The following is an 18,947-nucleotide window of genomic DNA, read 5'->3' as shown; positions in this document are numbered from 1 at the left end:
GCATTCCAGGTGATTTGGTGAGCAATTAAAAACATGAAACACTCGTACAACATTTGGGTTTTTATTGCATTTGGGATATTCCATCTCTTATAATAAATGTATTTTACTTTCAAGTGGTGGTGAACGTTCTTTACAGAGCGTGAAGAGTCCGTGTGTGGTGTTGTATGTGAGTGAGCGACGGTTATTGCCGAACCCCGCGGTGACATCTTCTTCTGTAGCCGTGAAGTCTCTGACGGCCGTGAGAATCCCAGACAGATTCACTTCTTCACCTTGTGACGAGACAACTAGTGCTAGAGCACAACCGGAACATCGCACATCCTAACAAAAGTCTTCGCAAGCGGTTGTGGGGTACGGCAGGGGTGGCTGAGCAGAGAGGTGGTGGTGGCGGCTGCCAGCCTCAGAGGCGCCTGGCTTTGCGTGGACGACACCCATTATGGGGGATGGGGGTGGTGTCGGTGATGGAGACTACTTCCAGACCTCCCATCGTCAGACCCTTGATCGCCGCCTGCAGCAAAAGAAAACCGAGTTAATTTTTACGTAAAAAAAAACCTTTCGTGCATTAACATCATGGGACCTCCTTTGCCAGTACCAAAATATACTAATAGGGTTTTTCCCCTTTTGATGACGCCTTTTGGCGTCATCTGGTCGAACACCATATGAGACTAGGCTCTAAAAAAAGCTGTCTCTGGTGTGGACCAATCAGTTTCAAAGACAATGCATAAATTATCAGAGTATTGTTTTTTGTTTGCATTTGACTGCAAGTATTGTGGTTAATGTAAGCATGATTCCTTGCAAAAGGTGTCAGTTTTGTTGCCAGAAAAAAGGGGAAAAACCCTATTAGTATACTTTCGTGCATTGTTTGGATCAACTGGGATGCTTGAGGAGAGAGGGATGTTGTAACAATTGAGTCAGGAGTTGAGGCATGGTAAGGATCACGGCAGCAGCTGCGGTGTGGAAATGGCAGCTGCAGGAGGTGTTATTTCTGCCAGTAGTGTTATTTTCCATGGGGATGGAGCAGTGGCAAGCTGGTAGCGCTCCGAACCCAGCAACCAGAGTTAGATTCTCAGCATTGGCTAACATCAGTGGGCAAGTGAGACCGGAATAATTGCTGCCCCTAATTCCCCGCCTTCGGCAACTTGCACTGATCAGTGTGGCCAAGTATGATTAAAACAAACAAAAGAAACCCTCAAGACTGACATGGCGTGGGGGAAAAGGTCTCCATCCATTGGTGGATTATTTATTGGTATTGTCTGTAAGGAGTGGCGTTAAGTGTCCCTCACCTGGCGCCCGGGTCCCAGGCCTTTCACCACCACTCGCACGAAGCCCACGCCCTTCCTCATCACCTTCTGCGCAGGGGGGCAAACAACAAGACGAGCAGAGTTCCTCGAAAACCCGGCAAAAGTCTGCCAGTAATGGCGGGCGTCCACCAGGCCAGGCCACAATTTATTCCAATTGTACTACCAGTGCCAATACATGAGATGAATAACACTGGTCAACAAAAAACAAATTCTGGCCTGGACTTTTGCAGCTGTTTTAGACTAATTTCAGGGTGCTGATTCAAATCTGATCTCAGATTTGCTCTATCACATCTCATTTTTAAATCCTGTATATTAAGTTTACTTGCTTGCTTGCGCGCTTACGACCGTACAAATCTTTCGGTCGTTTTTTAACCCACTTCCCGTGATCCAATCGAGCTGACATTTTGCACACAGACTCGTTGTGCGTGACAATTTATTTTCGTGAAATTTTTTTTCCAAAATGTTACACTTTTTAGGAAAAAATAAATTATATTTAATTACCAATTGCTTAATGGTGGCAGGCAATCATCTGACCCATAGGTGGCAGCCATCTCAAGCCAGAGGACGAGAGGACTCTAGCCGCCACGCATATATAGTGAAAAACTTTGTTTTTACGGGTTAATTTTTCATGCTATCGGCATACCCCATTTTCATTGATTTTACCCGAAATTAACTCTGTCACTTATGATTGCAAGTTGTTGCGAGTCAGTGACTGCTTTAGTGTTAAAATATGGTGCTGTATTTTACAGGGAGGAACAATGTTCCACACTGCCTACCAGGGATTATTTAGCTGTCTGTCTGACTGTCTGTCTGTCGTGCATAAATAAATATATAATACACACAGCTCTTTGATTGGTGGAGACCTTACAAACAGCTCTTTGATTGGTGGAGACCTACTGCCGGGTCCGGAGAGGGGAGGTGCCTAAGGGAGGAGGGTCAGGGGAGGGGCCTAAGGAAGGGGGGGGGGGGGGTCAGGGGAGGGGCTTGAAGATATGGGGGGAGGGGCCTGAAGATATGGGGGAGGGGGGGTCAGGGGAGGGGCCTAAGGGGGGAGGGGCCTAAGGGAGGGGGGGGGGCGATAGTTAAGGGGGCTGTCTGCCTGGCTACCTAAAGTCAAGTTATCTTTTATACATACAGGTAGGAACAACAGGTTCCACACTGCCAACCAGGGATTATTTGTCTGTCTGTCGTGCACGAATGCGCTGTCCAACCAAGTTCCTACCTGCCCACTCCGAAGGAACGTGATTAGGATAGTGTGTTTATAATATTTTATGTAGATATCCACATTTATTTAATATTTTTCTTCTGCAGTTTTTATTGAAAATGCAATATTTGATATCTCAAAAACCTGATGTGATAGACAAAAACTGATGCCAGATTTGGAATCAGCACCCCAAAACTACATTGAAACCATTGGAATACCTTATGCCAGAAAACGTGTGTTGACCTGTGTAATCCTTCCACAACCTTCACCTTTCAACACTCTCTGCTATGACACTGTCACATCACATTCAAACTTGCTATTTAAATGGTGGAGCTGGAATTTAGTAACAAATCACGTGCAAACCAAAATTTACCGTGATAAAAAACGGTGGTATTTTGTGCACTGGTGAGCAAGTTGAAGCCATCGACTCGCTACACCGGAGAACTCGATTTAAACCCCAGCATTTCGGCAGTGCCAACTTGGCAGTGCTATCCCCTCCATCGAGCTTCCAACTGTTGAACTCGCGATCTCTGCGATGCCAGCTTAGTGTCACCGACATGGCCGTCATGAGCCATCTCTGAATCGTTGTGTAACCCGTGGCGGTGGGCGCGGTTGCCCTTACGTTGGCGGCAGCGATGGCAGCGGTCTGCGCCGCAATAGTCGTCCCTTTCTTGCAGTTCTTGAAGCCCTCCGTACCACACGACGTCCTCACCAGAGACACGCCACTGCTCTCCATGATCTGTATGTGTGTGCTGATCACACACCACAACAGCGATTTACTTAAGGCCGAGTTGCCCCAGGGACGGGTTTTGATAAGACCAGCAATGTTAGCTGTGTTCGGGAATCAAACCCGAGTTGCTGAGTTTGAAATGGATTGTGCCACCTACTGCACATATACCCACACATACACTACATACACATGATACAGCACACTAATTTGACAAATTACTCTATTGGGATAATACATAATTAATGGTCTAAATTTCGATTTAAAGCTTTCGTGACTGCAGGGATTCATCTTCTTGGTTCTTTCGGTAAAGTCACGTCAATGGTCTCTACCTGACAGATTAATGCCACAGGTCAGTCTTGCTTATGAGACTATCGTGGTCTCTTGAAGTTCTCACCTGGTTAAAACTAATTTGAAACACATCACATGCATCATACACATACGCCACACACAACACACCGCACCAACATACGCTACACCACACTCGAGGTCACTTGAAAATAAGACTATCATCCATAGGAATTTCTTTTGGTTAGACAGCATAGATATAAATGTTCGTTAAATCGGCCACCACCCGACAAAGCCGATTAGTAAGATCTTGACTTAAAGCTTTCGTGACTGCTTGCGTGGCGAACGAAACGTCGTGATATATTTATTTTTTCTATCTACGTGGCTTTACCGAAAGAACCAAAAAGAATATGAATTCCTGCAGTCACGAAAGCTTTGAGTCAATATTACCATTGTTTCTCGAGTTCTCGACTGGCTAAACTAAATAAACGTGAAACGCACGCCCAGGAGGGTCTGCGTTGTTTGGCAGGCGAGCGGTGGTGGAACCGCCGGATGCGTGTCTCACTTGTTGTGCGTGGCCTTGACGTGCGCGATGTGGAGGTCGTTGTACTTCTTCCCTGCCCATGTCGGCTGCACTTCCTGATCGGGCAACGGTGCAAAGATGCTGCCGGAGTGCAAGGCACGAGCACCAAACAACACAACAGCAATGTCATTTTTAAATGGACGTATGCAGCCTTTTTGCCAGCCAACTGCAGGACGAGGGAATAGCCTCGTTTGTCCATACGTCAATATGCCGGTCAGTAGGAGGTGATGAGGGGAGTGGATGCCCAGGAATTGTTTAGACATCACCCGATAGTGATGTTGTCCGTGGCCAGGAATCGAACTCGGGTGACCATGCTCATAGGGCAATGTGCGAACCACTGTGCCACCACTTCCCCCCAACAACTTATAATTGGTGAGTTATATTCACACTCACACGGGTATTTTAGTTGAATACATAACTTGACGATTTGCGAAATCAACGAGTGAAGGTCACGGGAAACAGTAACCATTATACGTTGAATTCTATCAAATCCACCCCAAATTGAACATCAGGATTTCAAATTCAGGCGGCTGTGCTCTATATACGGTTGCACGTCTCAGTGTTTGTTAAGGGCCTATATGGTCGGAGTGAAGTTTACGGGAAGGGTAACCACGGTAGTAGCGATAGAAGAGCGAGCAGGAAGTGACTGAACGCCTTGACACAAACTCCTCACCTGTATTCAGAGGTTGCGCTCTCTGTCGTCTCCGGATCCTCCGCCCGTCCACTCGTGTGGATACTTGCAGCCACTGCGGGGCACCTGGGCAAACAAGGCCGTAGCCATGGAGTCAACATTGGGCTGGACCAAACCTTCCAGGGGGTCTGGGGCCCCTCCCCCCCCAGAAAAAAAAAAAATCAAAATTTTAAAACGAATTTCCTGCCATTTCCTGCCTAAAATATTTAAAAATTCACTAACACATAGGATGGACTTTTTATTTATTTTTTACAATAATGTCTAATAGTGTATTGTATTACATTGCTGTTTTTTTTTTACCTTTTCTTGTTTCATTGTATGTAATGGCATAGATTAGGGATTAATAAAGTACAACCATAACCACAATCATGTAAACAGAAATATATGCATTGATTTATATGAATTCCAGATATTGTGGCCAAGGTTTAGCAAATTGTTATTATTTACATAGCATAGCAATTTTTTATAGCAATATATTGTGTGGGGGGGGGGGCATTTTGGGCATATTTGAATATTGGGGGGGAGGTGTCCCCCCCCCCCCCCCAAGATATGAATTATAATGATGGCCTTGTGGGCAAAGCTCCATCACCCACAGTCCCTAATCGTCATCAGCTGTAGTCAATCCACTGCTGGATGAAAGCCTCCAACGAGTCCGCCGCCAGCCTCTCGCGAAGCCTGTCGATCTGATTTCAGCGCTCCATCTCTGCGGCGGGACCTCATGACTGGGATGGTGGGGGGCGTTTAATTCAATACATCTCACAAACACTTAAAACACCGGAGACTCGGGTCGAGCTCCAACCGCCGAGAAGGCCACGGCCCCACTCTGCGGGCGGCCTAGCTCAGGCTTGTCGGTAGAGCGGCTAGGAAACAGGGGACCTACCGGGTCAAGGGCGCGGGCAGGCGCCATGTGCGTGACAATTGACGGCAGCAGAGCAGGGAGTTCCTCAGCGTGAACATGTCGGCGTTGTTTATTCGGCGAGAGAGTGCCTCTGTGACAGGCTCAGGTTTGATTGTTGGTTTGGTGAATGGTTTTGGGGGTTGCACGCTGTTCAGTGTCACACGCCTTGTGACCTCCCCCGGGCGAGGAATGTACCAAGTCGGATAGGGATAATTCCAGATTTGAAGCTTTCGCGACTGCAAGGATTCATACTTTTTCGGTAAAGTCACGTAGGTAAAAAAAATATACTGTAATAATAAAATAATAATAACTGAAAATAACTAAATTTAGTTATAATAATAAAATAATAATAAATGAAAATTACTCAATTTAGTTATAATAATATAATAATAATAAATGAAAATAACTAGACAGTATTTAGTTAATTTCATTCATTTATTATTAATGAAAATAACTATATTTAGTTAATAACTATATTTAGTTATTTTCATTCATTTCTTATTATTTTATTATTATTTTACCTACGTGACTTTACAGACAGGAATAAAAAAAAAGATACAACTTTTGTGAAGTTGTCACGATAAGTTTTTATTTGATTTGTTTATATAATACAATTGTTTACATAAAGCAATTATAGTTTCGCAGAGTACAACGTCACACTTAGATTCACTGTATTATTTGTTTACTATTAGACTTTAACATTTCTAAACACCCCCCCACCACCAATAGTCGACTCGTCCAGAGTGCCGTCGGTTTATAAGGGCAGTCGCCCTCCAACGACAACGAAGGGCGGAGGAGCGACGCTCACAACAACGCGTGGAGCGCTGGGTCGATAAAATATAACAAGTTGGCAGAGTGGGATGCATCTACCAATCATCTCAGTCAGCCAACTCATGGCACCTGCTGGGTCTGTCCCGAGACCTCCTGTCAGCGAGCCTTCGACACTTCACGTGTCCTCAAAGTGCACCTAGCCTGGCACAGGCGCCGTGGTGACGTCTCCGTCACTTAGTGGTGAATTTTGGTGTTTATGGGCAGGCGCCCTCCAGCAACAACGGAGGGCCGAGTAACGACGCTCACAACAACGAGCGGAGAGCCGGGCGGATAAAACTCAGCAAGTTGGCAGAGTCGGGGGGCACAGGTGGTGCATCGGCCTTAACGTGCACCTAGCCTGGCACAAGCGCCGTGGTGACGTCACCGCCACTTCGTGGCGAATGTCGGTGTATGGGAAAGCCGCCTCTTATGGAAAAATAAAAGCACAACAACACATTTGTCAATAACACATTCAAAGGAAACAAAAGCAGAGGTTTTGGACAATGGCCCTTATGACTCATCTGCTATGCAGACGGGACATCTGCCTAACATTTGTGCTTTGAAGGCAGCGTTGCATTTTGTTGCATGATGTCTGCAGCAACGTGTTCATGAGCTCGGTGCCAATGTCGAGGTCTGTTAAACCAGGGCGAGAGAGGGCTCCAGCAGAAGAGTTGGTGTCGTTTTGCTGTGTTCCGTCAACCTGGGGGGCTCATCGGATTCCTCCCAACGTGGCGCAACACTCCGAGACGCCCGCGGCTGCCATCTTACGTGGGGAGAGATTCCCGCACCCAACGCAACCGACGCCGCCCCAATGCAATACGACCGCTCCCCTACGTAAGATGGCGTCCGTGTTGCACGCGGCCCTCATTGCGTCACGAGCATCGTCATCGCCGCCCCGCAACAGCGTGCTCAGGTGCCACAAGCAATGGCGGCGCCCTTGACCACACTAGCCCGACGGCTGTCATCGTCCGCTGCGGGCTACGCGTCTCTGTGGCCTCGAGCTCAGAGGCCGAGCCTCGCTCTCGCCTCGTCCCGGCTGCTATTGCCGCCGCTGTCGCGTCCCTACGCGGCGGGCGCCGCCGTGCACGGTGGGGCTCGGCTACCGGGACCGGCCTCGCCTAGCGGCTCCGCGGGAAAGAGTGGCATTTCACGGCGGGGAGGCGCTAGGCCGCAGAGTCCCGAGACGTCGGGGACGCCGCAATGGAAGCTGTTCGCGGCCGCGTGCGTGGAGCGCTACCCGCGCCTTTCTCAAGAGCTGAGCGCGGAGGAGAAACTGTTCGGGGAGCTGGTGCAGCAGATTGAGCTGGAGAGAAGCGCGCTGTCCGACCACGAGATCCAGCTGGTGGAGGATGCGGCGAGGATTCAGATGCGCCAGGCTAACGAGGAGTTGGACTCGGACGACGAGGATGATCGGCCCGGCATCGTGACTGCCGAAGATAAGGAGGACATGTACGAGCAGAGGCTCAAGCAGTTCCAGCCCGGATCCAGAGTCACTGGTAGTCCCTCCGCTCAGTGGCTCTAACTCCCCCTGCCTTGTCCGATCCTGAGCTTTCGTCTCAATTTCACTTAACACCACCCCCTGCCACCCCATTCTTTCATTCAAGTCTCTAAGCAGCACGTTACTTTTTCAGCGTCTTGGTACATATATGCATGTACAGGGTTGAACTTTGGAAAGCCGTTTCTATGTGTGATGAAAACCTAATGATTATTTTCGGGTTTTGTGTATGCGATTATCACCAATGTTAACGATGCCTAAATGTGCATCCGTGTAATATGTGAAAAGGAGCCGTGCACAGCGTATGATTTAAGAACCAATACTCACCGTGCGGTGGCCTGTCCGCACAAATGTTAGTCATTTAAGTTGGTATAATGGGCAGAAAATTAGTAATACAAAACATAATTCACTACTTTTTATTATATGTCTTCTGACATTTCCTGTAGTTTATTCCCGTAAGACGTAATAACGGTTAATGTTATAATGGTCAGGGCGTGTGTGTCCCCACGGGCAGACGCAGACACTCGTGACGACCGCACATCGCTGGAGCGGCGCCTGGACGACAAGCTTGTGCTGATAGTGCAACAGCGACTGGGTCAGGAGGACGTGTGGCTCCTGCCGCAGGTGGCGTGGAACGAGGGCGAGACGCTACGCGACACAGCTGAGAGAGCACTCGGAGACGCTGCGGGTGAGATAGAGGGATGAGGGGGCAGCTAGCTGCCCGCTGTAGCGCTCGCATATTCTTCACTGCGCCACCACATCACGGCAGCATCATTGCACCATCATCATAGCACCGCTGCACTACAACCATATTACTGAACGTGCCCACGAGTGATGAAATCAGCTTGTTAGAGGGATGAGGGTGACAGCTAGCTGCCCGCTGTAGCGCTTGCATATTCTTCACTGCGCCACCACATCACGGCAGCATCATCGCACCATCATCATAGCACCGCTTGCATATTCTTCACTGTGCCCACCACATCACGACGGCATCATCGCACCATCACCATAGCACTGCTGCACTACAACCATACTACTTAACGTGCCCGCGAGTGATGAAATCGGCTTGTTATAATGTGCGAGGCGAATTGTTACGTCTCAAGGCTATGAAAGATGTCGATCGCTTGGGAAGGCTTTTATCTCGAAACGGGATTGACCATGGTTGATGATGCTAATGACGACCATGTGTGGCGGCGCAGGTTCTGGGCTGCAAGCTAAGTTCATGGGAAACGCACCGTTTGGGTTCTACCGCTACAAGTTCCCGGTCGCCATGCGTCAGCCCAGCGCCATTGGAGCCAAAGTGTTCTTCTTCAAGGCAGTGCTGCTGGGCGGTGATGTCACTGGCACTGTCGCTGATGCTGGTGCCACCGCGGGGCCGCGCCACGTCTGGGTGACGCGGCGCGAGCTGAAGGACTACCTGAAGCCTGCGTACCTGAAGGCCGTCGAGAGCTTCATCATGGACGTTGAGACGCACGGGCCGGCAGAGTGAATGTCTCCCGTGTGTGTTTTCTGGTTGTACCACGTGTTGTTCAGCGTGATCTCCGGCCTTTGGCTCTGCGTACGAGGAACTTGTTTAGGAACTGCAAGCACGTGGTTGCAGACAACATTCACCGAATTCTATTATATTCTTGCATGTGGAAACATGTCCAGGAGCTAAATGCCTGCATCGAGGCCTGCTAGCCACAAGAGGGCTTCAGGAGACAGTTGGCATAGTTTTGCAATTCCTTCTTGGAGGAGCGCAGATGACAGTGGTTATGTCATGGTCCATAGTTTGGGTTACATGGCCACAGTCGCACTGTGACTTGTCTTTAACTTTACATGAATGAAAATGTTTGCAGCGGCCTGTTAATATTCTGATGCAGTTCATGGTCCACCAGTGTCTTCACAAATGACTGCGTTGTATGCAGGAAGCAGGTTGGAAATGGAGCTGACAACCCAAGAATGGGTCATCGCCGGTTAATGTTGTTGCTTTTACAATCCATTATATGGTTTAATTGTCAGAGCTTAAATTCAGCCAAATCACAGTCATTGGAGAACTGGGCCGAGACCATAAAGCCACTATACTTGAATTTTTTTTTATTATTATCCTTGATGCTGAAGTTTTTTGCACCATGTGCTGAGAGCTTTTCCAAGAACTAAAAACTCCCAGCACGTGGAGCAAAACATTTGGCATCACGCTGAACATCGCAGTACAACCTGAAAACATCGTAGAACTGTACAGCACAATCCGTGAAAACCCACACAGGCGTGAATCTCATCACGTATGTACACCCCACAATATATCTTCCAATGAGGCTTTGTACGCAGGGCTTAATTTCAGCTGGTTCTCTGTGGTTCAGCGGCCCAAAAAATATATTTGTAGCTGACATACCACATCCATTATACTTCTTGCTATGGCTGTGGCTACTTGTCATGTGCCACCTACTATGGTCTACCAGTGACCCGGAAAATATTGGGTGGTAAAATAATCCCTGCGTATAGCAATTGCTTCCCACCGATAACCACGATTTGGTTGTCACGATTCGGGGCCCAAGAGTAGTAACAGTACATATGGTATTCCCAGTTAAGTAAAAATGAAATTGTCACATTTGCTTATGCAGAGCCATACTTTCGACCGTCTTTCAACACAATCCGCCTGCTGGTAGCAAAAACCGGCAGCAACTAAACCAACCCAGCGCACTTTTAATGGAAAAATTAGAAATGAAGTCTATATATTCTTGCTTTGAGCCTGGATTTTCAATTCAAGGTTTTTCAACTGGCAGCCCATGAGCCAGAAGGCTATTCTCGAAGCACACCGAGCTATGACCCACAGAAATATGGCTCACCGAGGCAAAGAGAGATTCAGGTTATACTGGTAGGAACCCACTGGTTCCAACAGCCCACGGGATTATTGTATCCGTCCGTCGTGCAGGGAGGGGCTGGGTAGGGAGGGGCTGGGTGGGGGAGGGTGGGAGGGGTGGGGCTGGGTGGGGAGGGGCTGGTCACCCCGTGGTGCCCTTATAAAACTCAACGTTTAACCTACTCACGCCGGCTTGTGCCCGCCCTCAGTCGGGCATATTTGTGGAATACACCACGCCGCCGTTGACCCTAACCATTGACCGAGCAACCCAACGTTCCTACCAGCTCCCTCCGCAGGAATGTGTTTTGAGACGAGAGATATACAAGGGACTACAGGTTGCTGAAAGGAGTGGGGGCTCTACTGGTTTATATATCACTACTGATGTTAGCCATGGCCAGGAATTGAACTCAAGCCAGTTGCCTAACCGCTGCCCCACCGCTCCACACAGCCCTAACAGAAATACACACTGTGGCCAATTGGGCAAACCTCTAAAAGCATGACCCCCCCATGACCAGGATTATTTACTCTGAAGTTTTTCTGGGTAAATTACATGAAATGTCATTTTTGTTTCTAAACGATGAAAAATAAATAACACTTGCTAGTGTCTTTCATTATTTTGTTGTGTTGCGTTTTCTATCTTGTGTGTCTTGTTTTAAACGTTTTTACTGTATGTTTACACTAAAAAGTTGTTATAAATTGGCCGATCTCGTTAGATTTTCGAAGCTAAGATGATGAAACCTGGTCAGTGCTCGAGTTTGAGACTTGGAATTCGGGATGCTGTCGCCTTCGGCTGCGAGGTGGCCAGGAGTGCTCAGTGTCGCCCCATTTTAGTGTGGCTGTCCTGGATTCCTCTCGCACAAAACCAAACCCTTTATTTAAAGGACCATTATGAAAAATATTAACACGCGGTGGCTCGTTTCTGGGTTAAGGGTTTAACATTTTTATTGTGTTCCAGACAAGGTTTTCAGTCTTTACCTTTATATATCAAGTGTATTTAAGATCGTAACAATGGGAGGGTATCCAGATTAAAATAATTTTAAGCCGTTTCAATCCACAGCTGTATGAATGGCTCCATACCACGTCAGTTATCGGTGGCTTGACCCTACTTCACACACGCACAATGTCACCACGCACGTGTGTGCCAGCGAAGCTTTTTTTTCCTGTATGTATGTTGAGCGTCTTTCGCACCTTTACATAGCCAACTGAGCTAATCGGAAGTGTGGGAAAAGGACAACAAACAACACAAAAAGCAGTTCTAATATAGGAAAGTATAATATCAATGTCGGGCCCTATTTGTGTGTGTGTAGGTCGATGTGTCTGTGTAAGTCTACGTGTGTGTGGAAGTCGATGTGTTTGTGGGTCGATGTCTGTGTGTAAGTCGATGTGTGTGTGTCTTTTTGCCCGGGAAACGCCGGCTACTTCCCGCTAGTTGTTTATAAATGCCTACCGTGGGTAGATAAGGCAGCTATATCACTTCAACGGGAAGGCCAATAACATGACGAGGTTTTTTTATATATTAGAACACCGCATTTTCAGAGGTCACTCACAACAGCCCCGCTTAGTGGAAATGTCACGAGCCGACACTGCCCTCGAGTATGAAAAAATAAGCATAGTACAGGTTTTTTGGGTTAGGTCGCGTAAACATAAATGTGTCTTTAAACCCGCCACCACCCGACAGCCAATTAGTAAGGGTTGTCACGTAAACAGAACGTGCCAATGTGTTACTCGTACAGCACACCGGTGTGTTGGAGAGCAAATCCACAACATTTACAATCGATAATTATCGATTATATTGGTCGCGAAATCCTACGCTGGTAGGAACGTTGGGTTGCTCGGTCAATGGCCAGGGTCAACGGCGGCGTGGTGTATTCCGCAAATATGCCCGACTGTGAGGGCGGGCACAAGCCGGAATGAGTAGGTTAAACGTTGAGTTTTATAAGGGCACCACGGGGTGACCAGCCCCTCCCCACCCAGCCCCACCCCCCACCCAGCCCCACCCCCCACCCAGCCCGACCCTCCCCACCCAGCCCCTGCCCACCCAGCCCCTGCCCACCCTCCCCACCCAGCCCCTCCCTGCACGACGGACGGACGGACACAATAATCCCCTGTGGGCTGGTGTAACCAGTGGGTTCCTACCAGTATAAAAATAGGTGCTACCCTTTCTGTCAATAAAACAGGTGTCAAGATGTTCAAACACCAAAGTCGAAACCTTTTGCAAGGAATCAAGTCTGCATTAACCACACACAGAGTACTTATGGTGAACACGCTAACCAACTTGCTCCGATAATATATGCATTGTTTTTTTTTTTTACTGATTGTCCTACAACAGAGACGGCCTTCTTTATGGCCCTGTCTTATCAGTGTCAGACCAGAGAACGACAAAAAGTGAATGGTACTCAGATAAGGGATGCGTCGGAGCGGAGGGCGAGATGTAAATCTGAAACCGATGGTCTAAAATGTAATTTCACTGTTCGTCTGACAAAATGAAGCCTGTATTTACACTATTTAGATTATTTTGCTGCAAGACCGTAGCCATGGAGTCAACATTGGGGGGGGACCAAACCTAGCAGGGGGTCCCCCCCCCCCCTCCCAGAAACAAATATTAATTTTAAAACTCACTTCCTGCCATTTCCTGCCTAAAATATTTATAAATTCACTAACACATGTGATGGACTTTTTATTTATGTTTTACAATAATGTCTAATAGTGTATTGTATTACATTGCTCTGTTTTTTTCTTTTCTTGTTTCATTGTATGTAATGGCAGAGATTAGGGATTACATTAAAGTACAACCATAACCACAATCATATTAACAGAAACCTATTATATAGCAATATATTGGGGGGGACATTTTGAGTAATTTTTTTTTATTACGGCCTTGTTTTGCTGTTATAAATGTCCACATGATGAGCCGCTTTGCTGAGTTATCATTTGTGGCCAGGTCGCTTTTGAAAATAAGTGAATACCTCAGTAGGCTTTGGTAGGATGGGGATGGTTTAGTTTTATTTGCATGTGTTTGGGTGAGTTGTTTACCTTTCTTATACTTTGCACTACATTAATGTTTTTTTTACTGTTGTAACGTTCTAATCCGCTTATACAGTACATCTGTGATATAGAGCTTTGTAGTTCATCGGATTCCGTAGGCTGTATTGCTATTATTATGATGGTGCTCGTAGGCTGTATTGCTATGATTATGATGGTGCCTGTAGGCTGTATTATTATGATTGTGCCTGTAGGCTGTATTGCTGTGATTATGATTGTGCCTGTAGGCTGTATTGCTGGGATTATCATTGTGCCTGTAGGCTGTATTATTATGATTGTGCCTGTAGGCTGTATTGCTGATTATGATTGTGCCTGTAGGCTGTATTGCTGGGATTATCATTGTGCCTGTAGGCTGTATTGCTATGATTGTGATTGTGCCTGTAGGCTGTATTGCTCAGATTATCATTGTGCCTGTAGGCTGTATTGCTATTATTATGATGGTGCCTGGAGGCTGTATTGCTATGATTGTGTCTGTAGGCTGTATTGCTATGATTGTGATTGTGCCTGTAGGCTGTATTGCTGGGATTATCATTGTGCCTGTAGGCTGTATTGCTATTATTATGATGGTGCCTGTAGGCTGTATTGCTATGATTGTGTCTGTAGGCTGTATTGCTATGATTGTGATTGTGCCTGTAGGCTGTATTGCTGGGATTATCATTGTGCCTGTAGGCTGTATTGCTATTATTATGATGGTGCCTGTAGGCTGTATTGCTATGATTGTGTCTGTAGGCTGTATTGCTATGATTGTGATTGTGCCTGTAGGCTGTATTGCTGAGATTATCATTGTGTCTGTAGGCTGTATTGCTGAGATTATCATTGTGTCTGTAGGCTGTATTGCTATGATTGTGTCTGTAGGCTGTATTGCTATGATTGTGATTGTGCCTGTAGGCTGTATTGCTGAGATTATCATTGTGTCTGTAGGCTGTATTGCTGAGATTATCATTGTGTCTGTAGGCTGTATTGCTGAGATTATCATTGTGCCTGTAGGCTGTATTGCTGTGATTATCAGTGTGCCTGTAGGCTGTATTGCTGTGATTATCAGTGTGCCTGTAGGCTGTATTGCTGTGATTATCAGTGTGCCTGTAGGCTGTATTGCTGTGATTATCATTGTGCCTGTAGGCTGTATTGCTGAGATTATCATTGTGCCTGTAGGCTGTATTGCTGAGATTATCAGTGTGCCTGTAGGCTGTATTGCTGAGATTATCAGTGTGCCTGTATGCTGTATTGCTGAGATTATCATTGTGCCTGTAGGCTGTATTGCTGAGATTATCATAGTGCCTGTAGGCTGTATTGCTGAGATTATCATAGTGCCTGTAGGCTGTATTGCTGAGATTATCAGTGTGCCTGTAGGCTGTATTGCTGAGATTATCATTGTGCCTGTAGGCTGTATTGCTGAGATTATCATAGTGCCTGTAGGCTGTATTGCTGAGATTATCATAGTGCCTGTAGGCTGTATTGCTGAGATTATCAGTGTGCCTGTAGGCTGTATTGCTGAGATTATCATTGTGTCTGTAGGCTGTATTGCTGAGATTATCAGTGTGCCTGTAGGCTGTATTGCTGAGATTATCAGTGTGCCTGTAGGCTGTATTGCTGAGATTATCATTGTGCCTGTAGGCTGTATTGCTGAGATTATCATTGTGCCTGTAGGCTGTATTGCTGTGATGGTGCCTGTAGGCTGTATTGCTGTGATGGTGCCTGTAGTCTGTATTGCTATGATTATCATTGTGCCTGTAGGCTAGGCTGTATTATTATGATTGTGCCTGTAGGCTGCATTGCTATTATTATGATTGTGCCTGTAGGCTGTATTGCTATTATTATGAAGGTGCCTGTAGGCTGTATTGCTATTATTATGATGGTGCCTGCGGGCTGTATTGCTGTGATTATGATGGTGCCTGTAGGCTGTATTGCTGTGATTATGAAGGTGCCTGTAGGCTGTATTGCTGATGATGCCTGTAGACTGTATTGCTGTGATTATGATGGTGCCTGTAGGCTGTATTGCTATGATGGTTCCTGTAGGCTGTATGGCTATGATTGTGCCTGTAGGCTGTATTGCTGGGATTATCATTGTGCCTGTAGGCTGTATTGATATCATTGTGATTGTGCCTGTAGACCCCCACTCGGCACGTGCTTCCGTCCGCATCTCCCCCTACGTAAGATGGCGGTCTGGCCACTTCCGGTTAGCCTCCCAAGTTCTGATGCGGAAATATCGAATCCAGTTTTGTTTGCGCATCCGGTGACATTCCTTTTGAGTAAAAACATTTTTTTTATCGTATTGTTACAACAAAAAAGTGGATTTTGGCTGTACACACGATTAAAGCAACGTCAAGCGGCGGTGACGTCATTAGCAGAACCTGAAGCCTTCGCTGTAGCCATCTTCAGTGGGGCATGAGGCATCTGTTTGAAATTTTTTAAAAATCTGCAACTTCATGAGCATTATCTGCTCACGTATCCATACCGTGTCAACCCATACGGTTTATCCGTATTCTTGTACAGGTAAATTGAGTTTTCAGGTCTATACAGCAAAAAAATAAATACATAGTGTTTCTCCCTTGTGATGGGACTTTGTAGGATAAACGTTGAGATTTTTAAAGACACCGGGTGACCAATAAGGATCTGAATTGGTCTATAATAAGGTTGGTCAACTGATAAGGGGTTGACAGGTATGCGTATCCATCAGCTGCACGGTCTTCTTTCGGGGAGTTGCATGCTTTCTCAGCAGCATTGATTCAAGGCCAACATGACTCTGTGTGTGTGTGACCTGTTCCGATATTCAGTGTCTCAGAGACACTGAAAATGTCTCAAAGACACTGAATATCAATATTCAGAGACACTGCCAGATGTTTGGAGGCCAGGGCCTTCTCTCGACGATATGGGTTCTGAGTGCAACGCAAATTTGATACGATACCAGTACCCATTAAACAATCACTGCCTAAGTAATATTAATTTGATGAGTTATATTTTACAGATTCGGTATTTAGATGTGTTTTGTAGCCTTATGGCGTGGGGAGGGCCCCTCATCCAGCAGATTGACGATGTCTGTGAGTTATTATTTTTGCAACGAGATTAGAGTTTCAAAAAATACCAAATTCATGAGTTTATATTTGGTGACTATACCCCTCCACCACCGGACAAATCTAATGAAATCACGTAGAAATAAGTATAACCCGTAAAAACAAAGTTTTTCACTATAAATCCTTTATATGCGTGGCGGCTAGAGTCCTCTCGTCCTCTGGCTTGAGATGGCTGCCACCTATGGGTCAGATGATTGTCTGGCAGCATTAAGCAATTGGTAATTAAATAAATAAAAAATTCCCTAAACAGTGTAACATTTTTGAAAAAAAATTTCACCAAAATTAATTGTCTCGCACAACGAGTCTGTGTGCAAAATGTCAGCTCGATTGGATCACGGGAAGTGGGTTAAAAAACGACCGAAAGATTTGCACGGTCGTAAGCAAGCAAGCACGCAAGCAAGCAAACAAGCAAGCGAACTTAATATAAAGGATTTAAAAATGAAAGCTCAGCTTTTCAACATTTTAGTTTTGCTGAGAAACCAAATCAATTAGGGCATATTTTCGCAACGTGACAACTCGATTTCATTTGTTCTGTCGGGTGGTGTTGGGTTATAGTTTAAATGTGACATACCCAAACGATCCCACCCAAAATTAAGCAAATATGAATCAAAATATATGATTTCTACATTTCGGATTAATACCTGTCAACTCCTTATCAGTGCCCTACTTATTACAAACCAAATTCAGACCTCATTGGTCACCCCGTGCCCTTATAAATCTATTATTATAATAAAACAATAAAATTGTATTTTTATTTTTATAAAACAATACAATTGTATTGGTTTTATTAGAATAAAAATTTTATTTTATTGTTTTTATTTTAATGAAAACAATAAAAAACTGTTTTTAATTTTTATAAAACTATACAATTATATTGTTTTTATTTTAATTTATTTTAATAAAAACAATACAATTGTATTATTTTTATTTTAATAAAATTGTATTATTATTTTAATAAAACAATAACATTTTTTGGTTTTATTTTTATTATTTCCCTTCTAGGTGACTTTACCGAAAGAACCAAGAATATTAATTCTTGCAGTCCCAAAAGCTTTAAATCGAAACATGATTATGATAATGTTCAATCCCAACTATGAAGCCTGCAAAACCCCTTACCAAGATGCCTGACGACGCTACCGCTCCATCCTTTTGAGACGCCATTGGGGGGGGGGGGGGGGGTTGGCAAAGATTTTCAATGCAAGCGGTGACCAGAGCCAAATAATAAGTAATATTTTAAAAATACAGTTCTTATTTTAAAAACACGCTTTAATGAAATGTACCGTACTAGTAATGGCAAGTGGCCCCGAGGCTTGCCATAACGTAAGGGACCGTGGTGATTTACAGCCAACGTCAGTTGAGCGTGGATAATTAGACCCAAGCCGAAACATAACATATAAAAAATATTGTTTAAAATATCTTTATTTTATTTTAAATGATAGAATATAGTATTGTCACCAGTATGACGTAAGTATACCAAATTTGCAGTCGATACCACATTGGGAAGTGGGTAAAAATAAACTTACAAGATTTGAGGATAAAATAGACAGTGAGTTAATAAAAAGCTTGTAATAATAATAAAAAGTGTGTAATAATAATAAAAAGCGTGTAATAATAAAAAGCGTGTAATAATAATAAAAAACGTGTAATAATAATAAAAACATGTAATAATAATAAAAAGCGTATAATAATAAAAAACGTGTAATAATAATAAAAAGCGTATAATAAAAAAGCTTGTAATAATAATAAAAAGTGTGTAATAATAATAAAAAGCATGTAATAATAAAAAGCGTGTAATAATAATAAAAAAACGTGTAATAATAATAATAAAACGTGTAATAATAATAAAAAACGTAATAATAATAAAAACATGTAATAATAAAAAAGCGTATAATAATAAAAAACGTGTCATAATAATAAAACGCGTATAATAATAAAAAAGCTTGTAATAATAATAAAAAGTGTGTAATAATAATAAAAAGCGTGTAATAATAAAAAGCGTGT

At 44.8% G+C, this 18,947-nt stretch overlaps 2 protein-coding genes across 3 annotated transcripts; one reads left to right on the top strand and one right to left on the bottom strand.

Moving 5' to 3' along the window:
• Positions 1–47: 47 nt before the first annotated feature.
• MRPS11 (mitochondrial ribosomal protein S11) lies at positions 48–5,875 on the bottom strand. Its single transcript, XM_061575966.1, has 6 exons — positions 5,672–5,875; positions 4,774–4,857; positions 4,083–4,181; positions 3,125–3,254; positions 1,281–1,346; positions 48–505 (listed from the first exon to the last, which is right to left on the bottom strand). Exons 1-6 carry the CDS (start codon positions 5,746–5,748, stop codon positions 398–400), a joined length of 564 nt encoding a protein of 187 aa, XP_061431950.1. The 5' UTR covers positions 5,749–5,875; the 3' UTR covers positions 48–397.
• Positions 5,876–7,234: 1,359 nt separating this feature from the next.
• On the top strand, positions 7,235–10,063 carry MRPL46 (mitochondrial ribosomal protein L46). 2 transcript variants are annotated; one of them, XM_061568992.1, is made up of 3 exons: positions 7,235–7,995; positions 8,515–8,682; positions 9,194–10,063. In XM_061568992.1, exons 1-3 carry the CDS (start codon positions 7,425–7,427, stop codon positions 9,481–9,483), a joined length of 1,029 nt encoding a protein of 342 aa, XP_061424976.1. In that variant the 5' UTR covers positions 7,235–7,424; the 3' UTR covers positions 9,484–10,063. The 2 variants fall into 2 exon arrangements, with proteins under 2 accessions (XP_061424976.1, XP_061424900.1); XM_061568916.1 differs by having other exon boundaries at positions 7,367–7,995; positions 8,509–8,682.
• Positions 10,064–18,947: the final 8,884 nt, after the last annotated feature.

Source organism: Lethenteron reissneri, chromosome 1 (assembly GCF_015708825.2).
Source record: "Lethenteron reissneri isolate LAM-NWPU_2019-01 chromosome 1, ASM1570882v1, whole genome shotgun sequence".
NCBI lineage: Eukaryota > Metazoa > Chordata > Hyperoartia > Petromyzontiformes > Petromyzontidae > Lethenteron > Lethenteron reissneri.
This window is presented reverse-complemented; position numbering and strand designations above follow the sequence as displayed.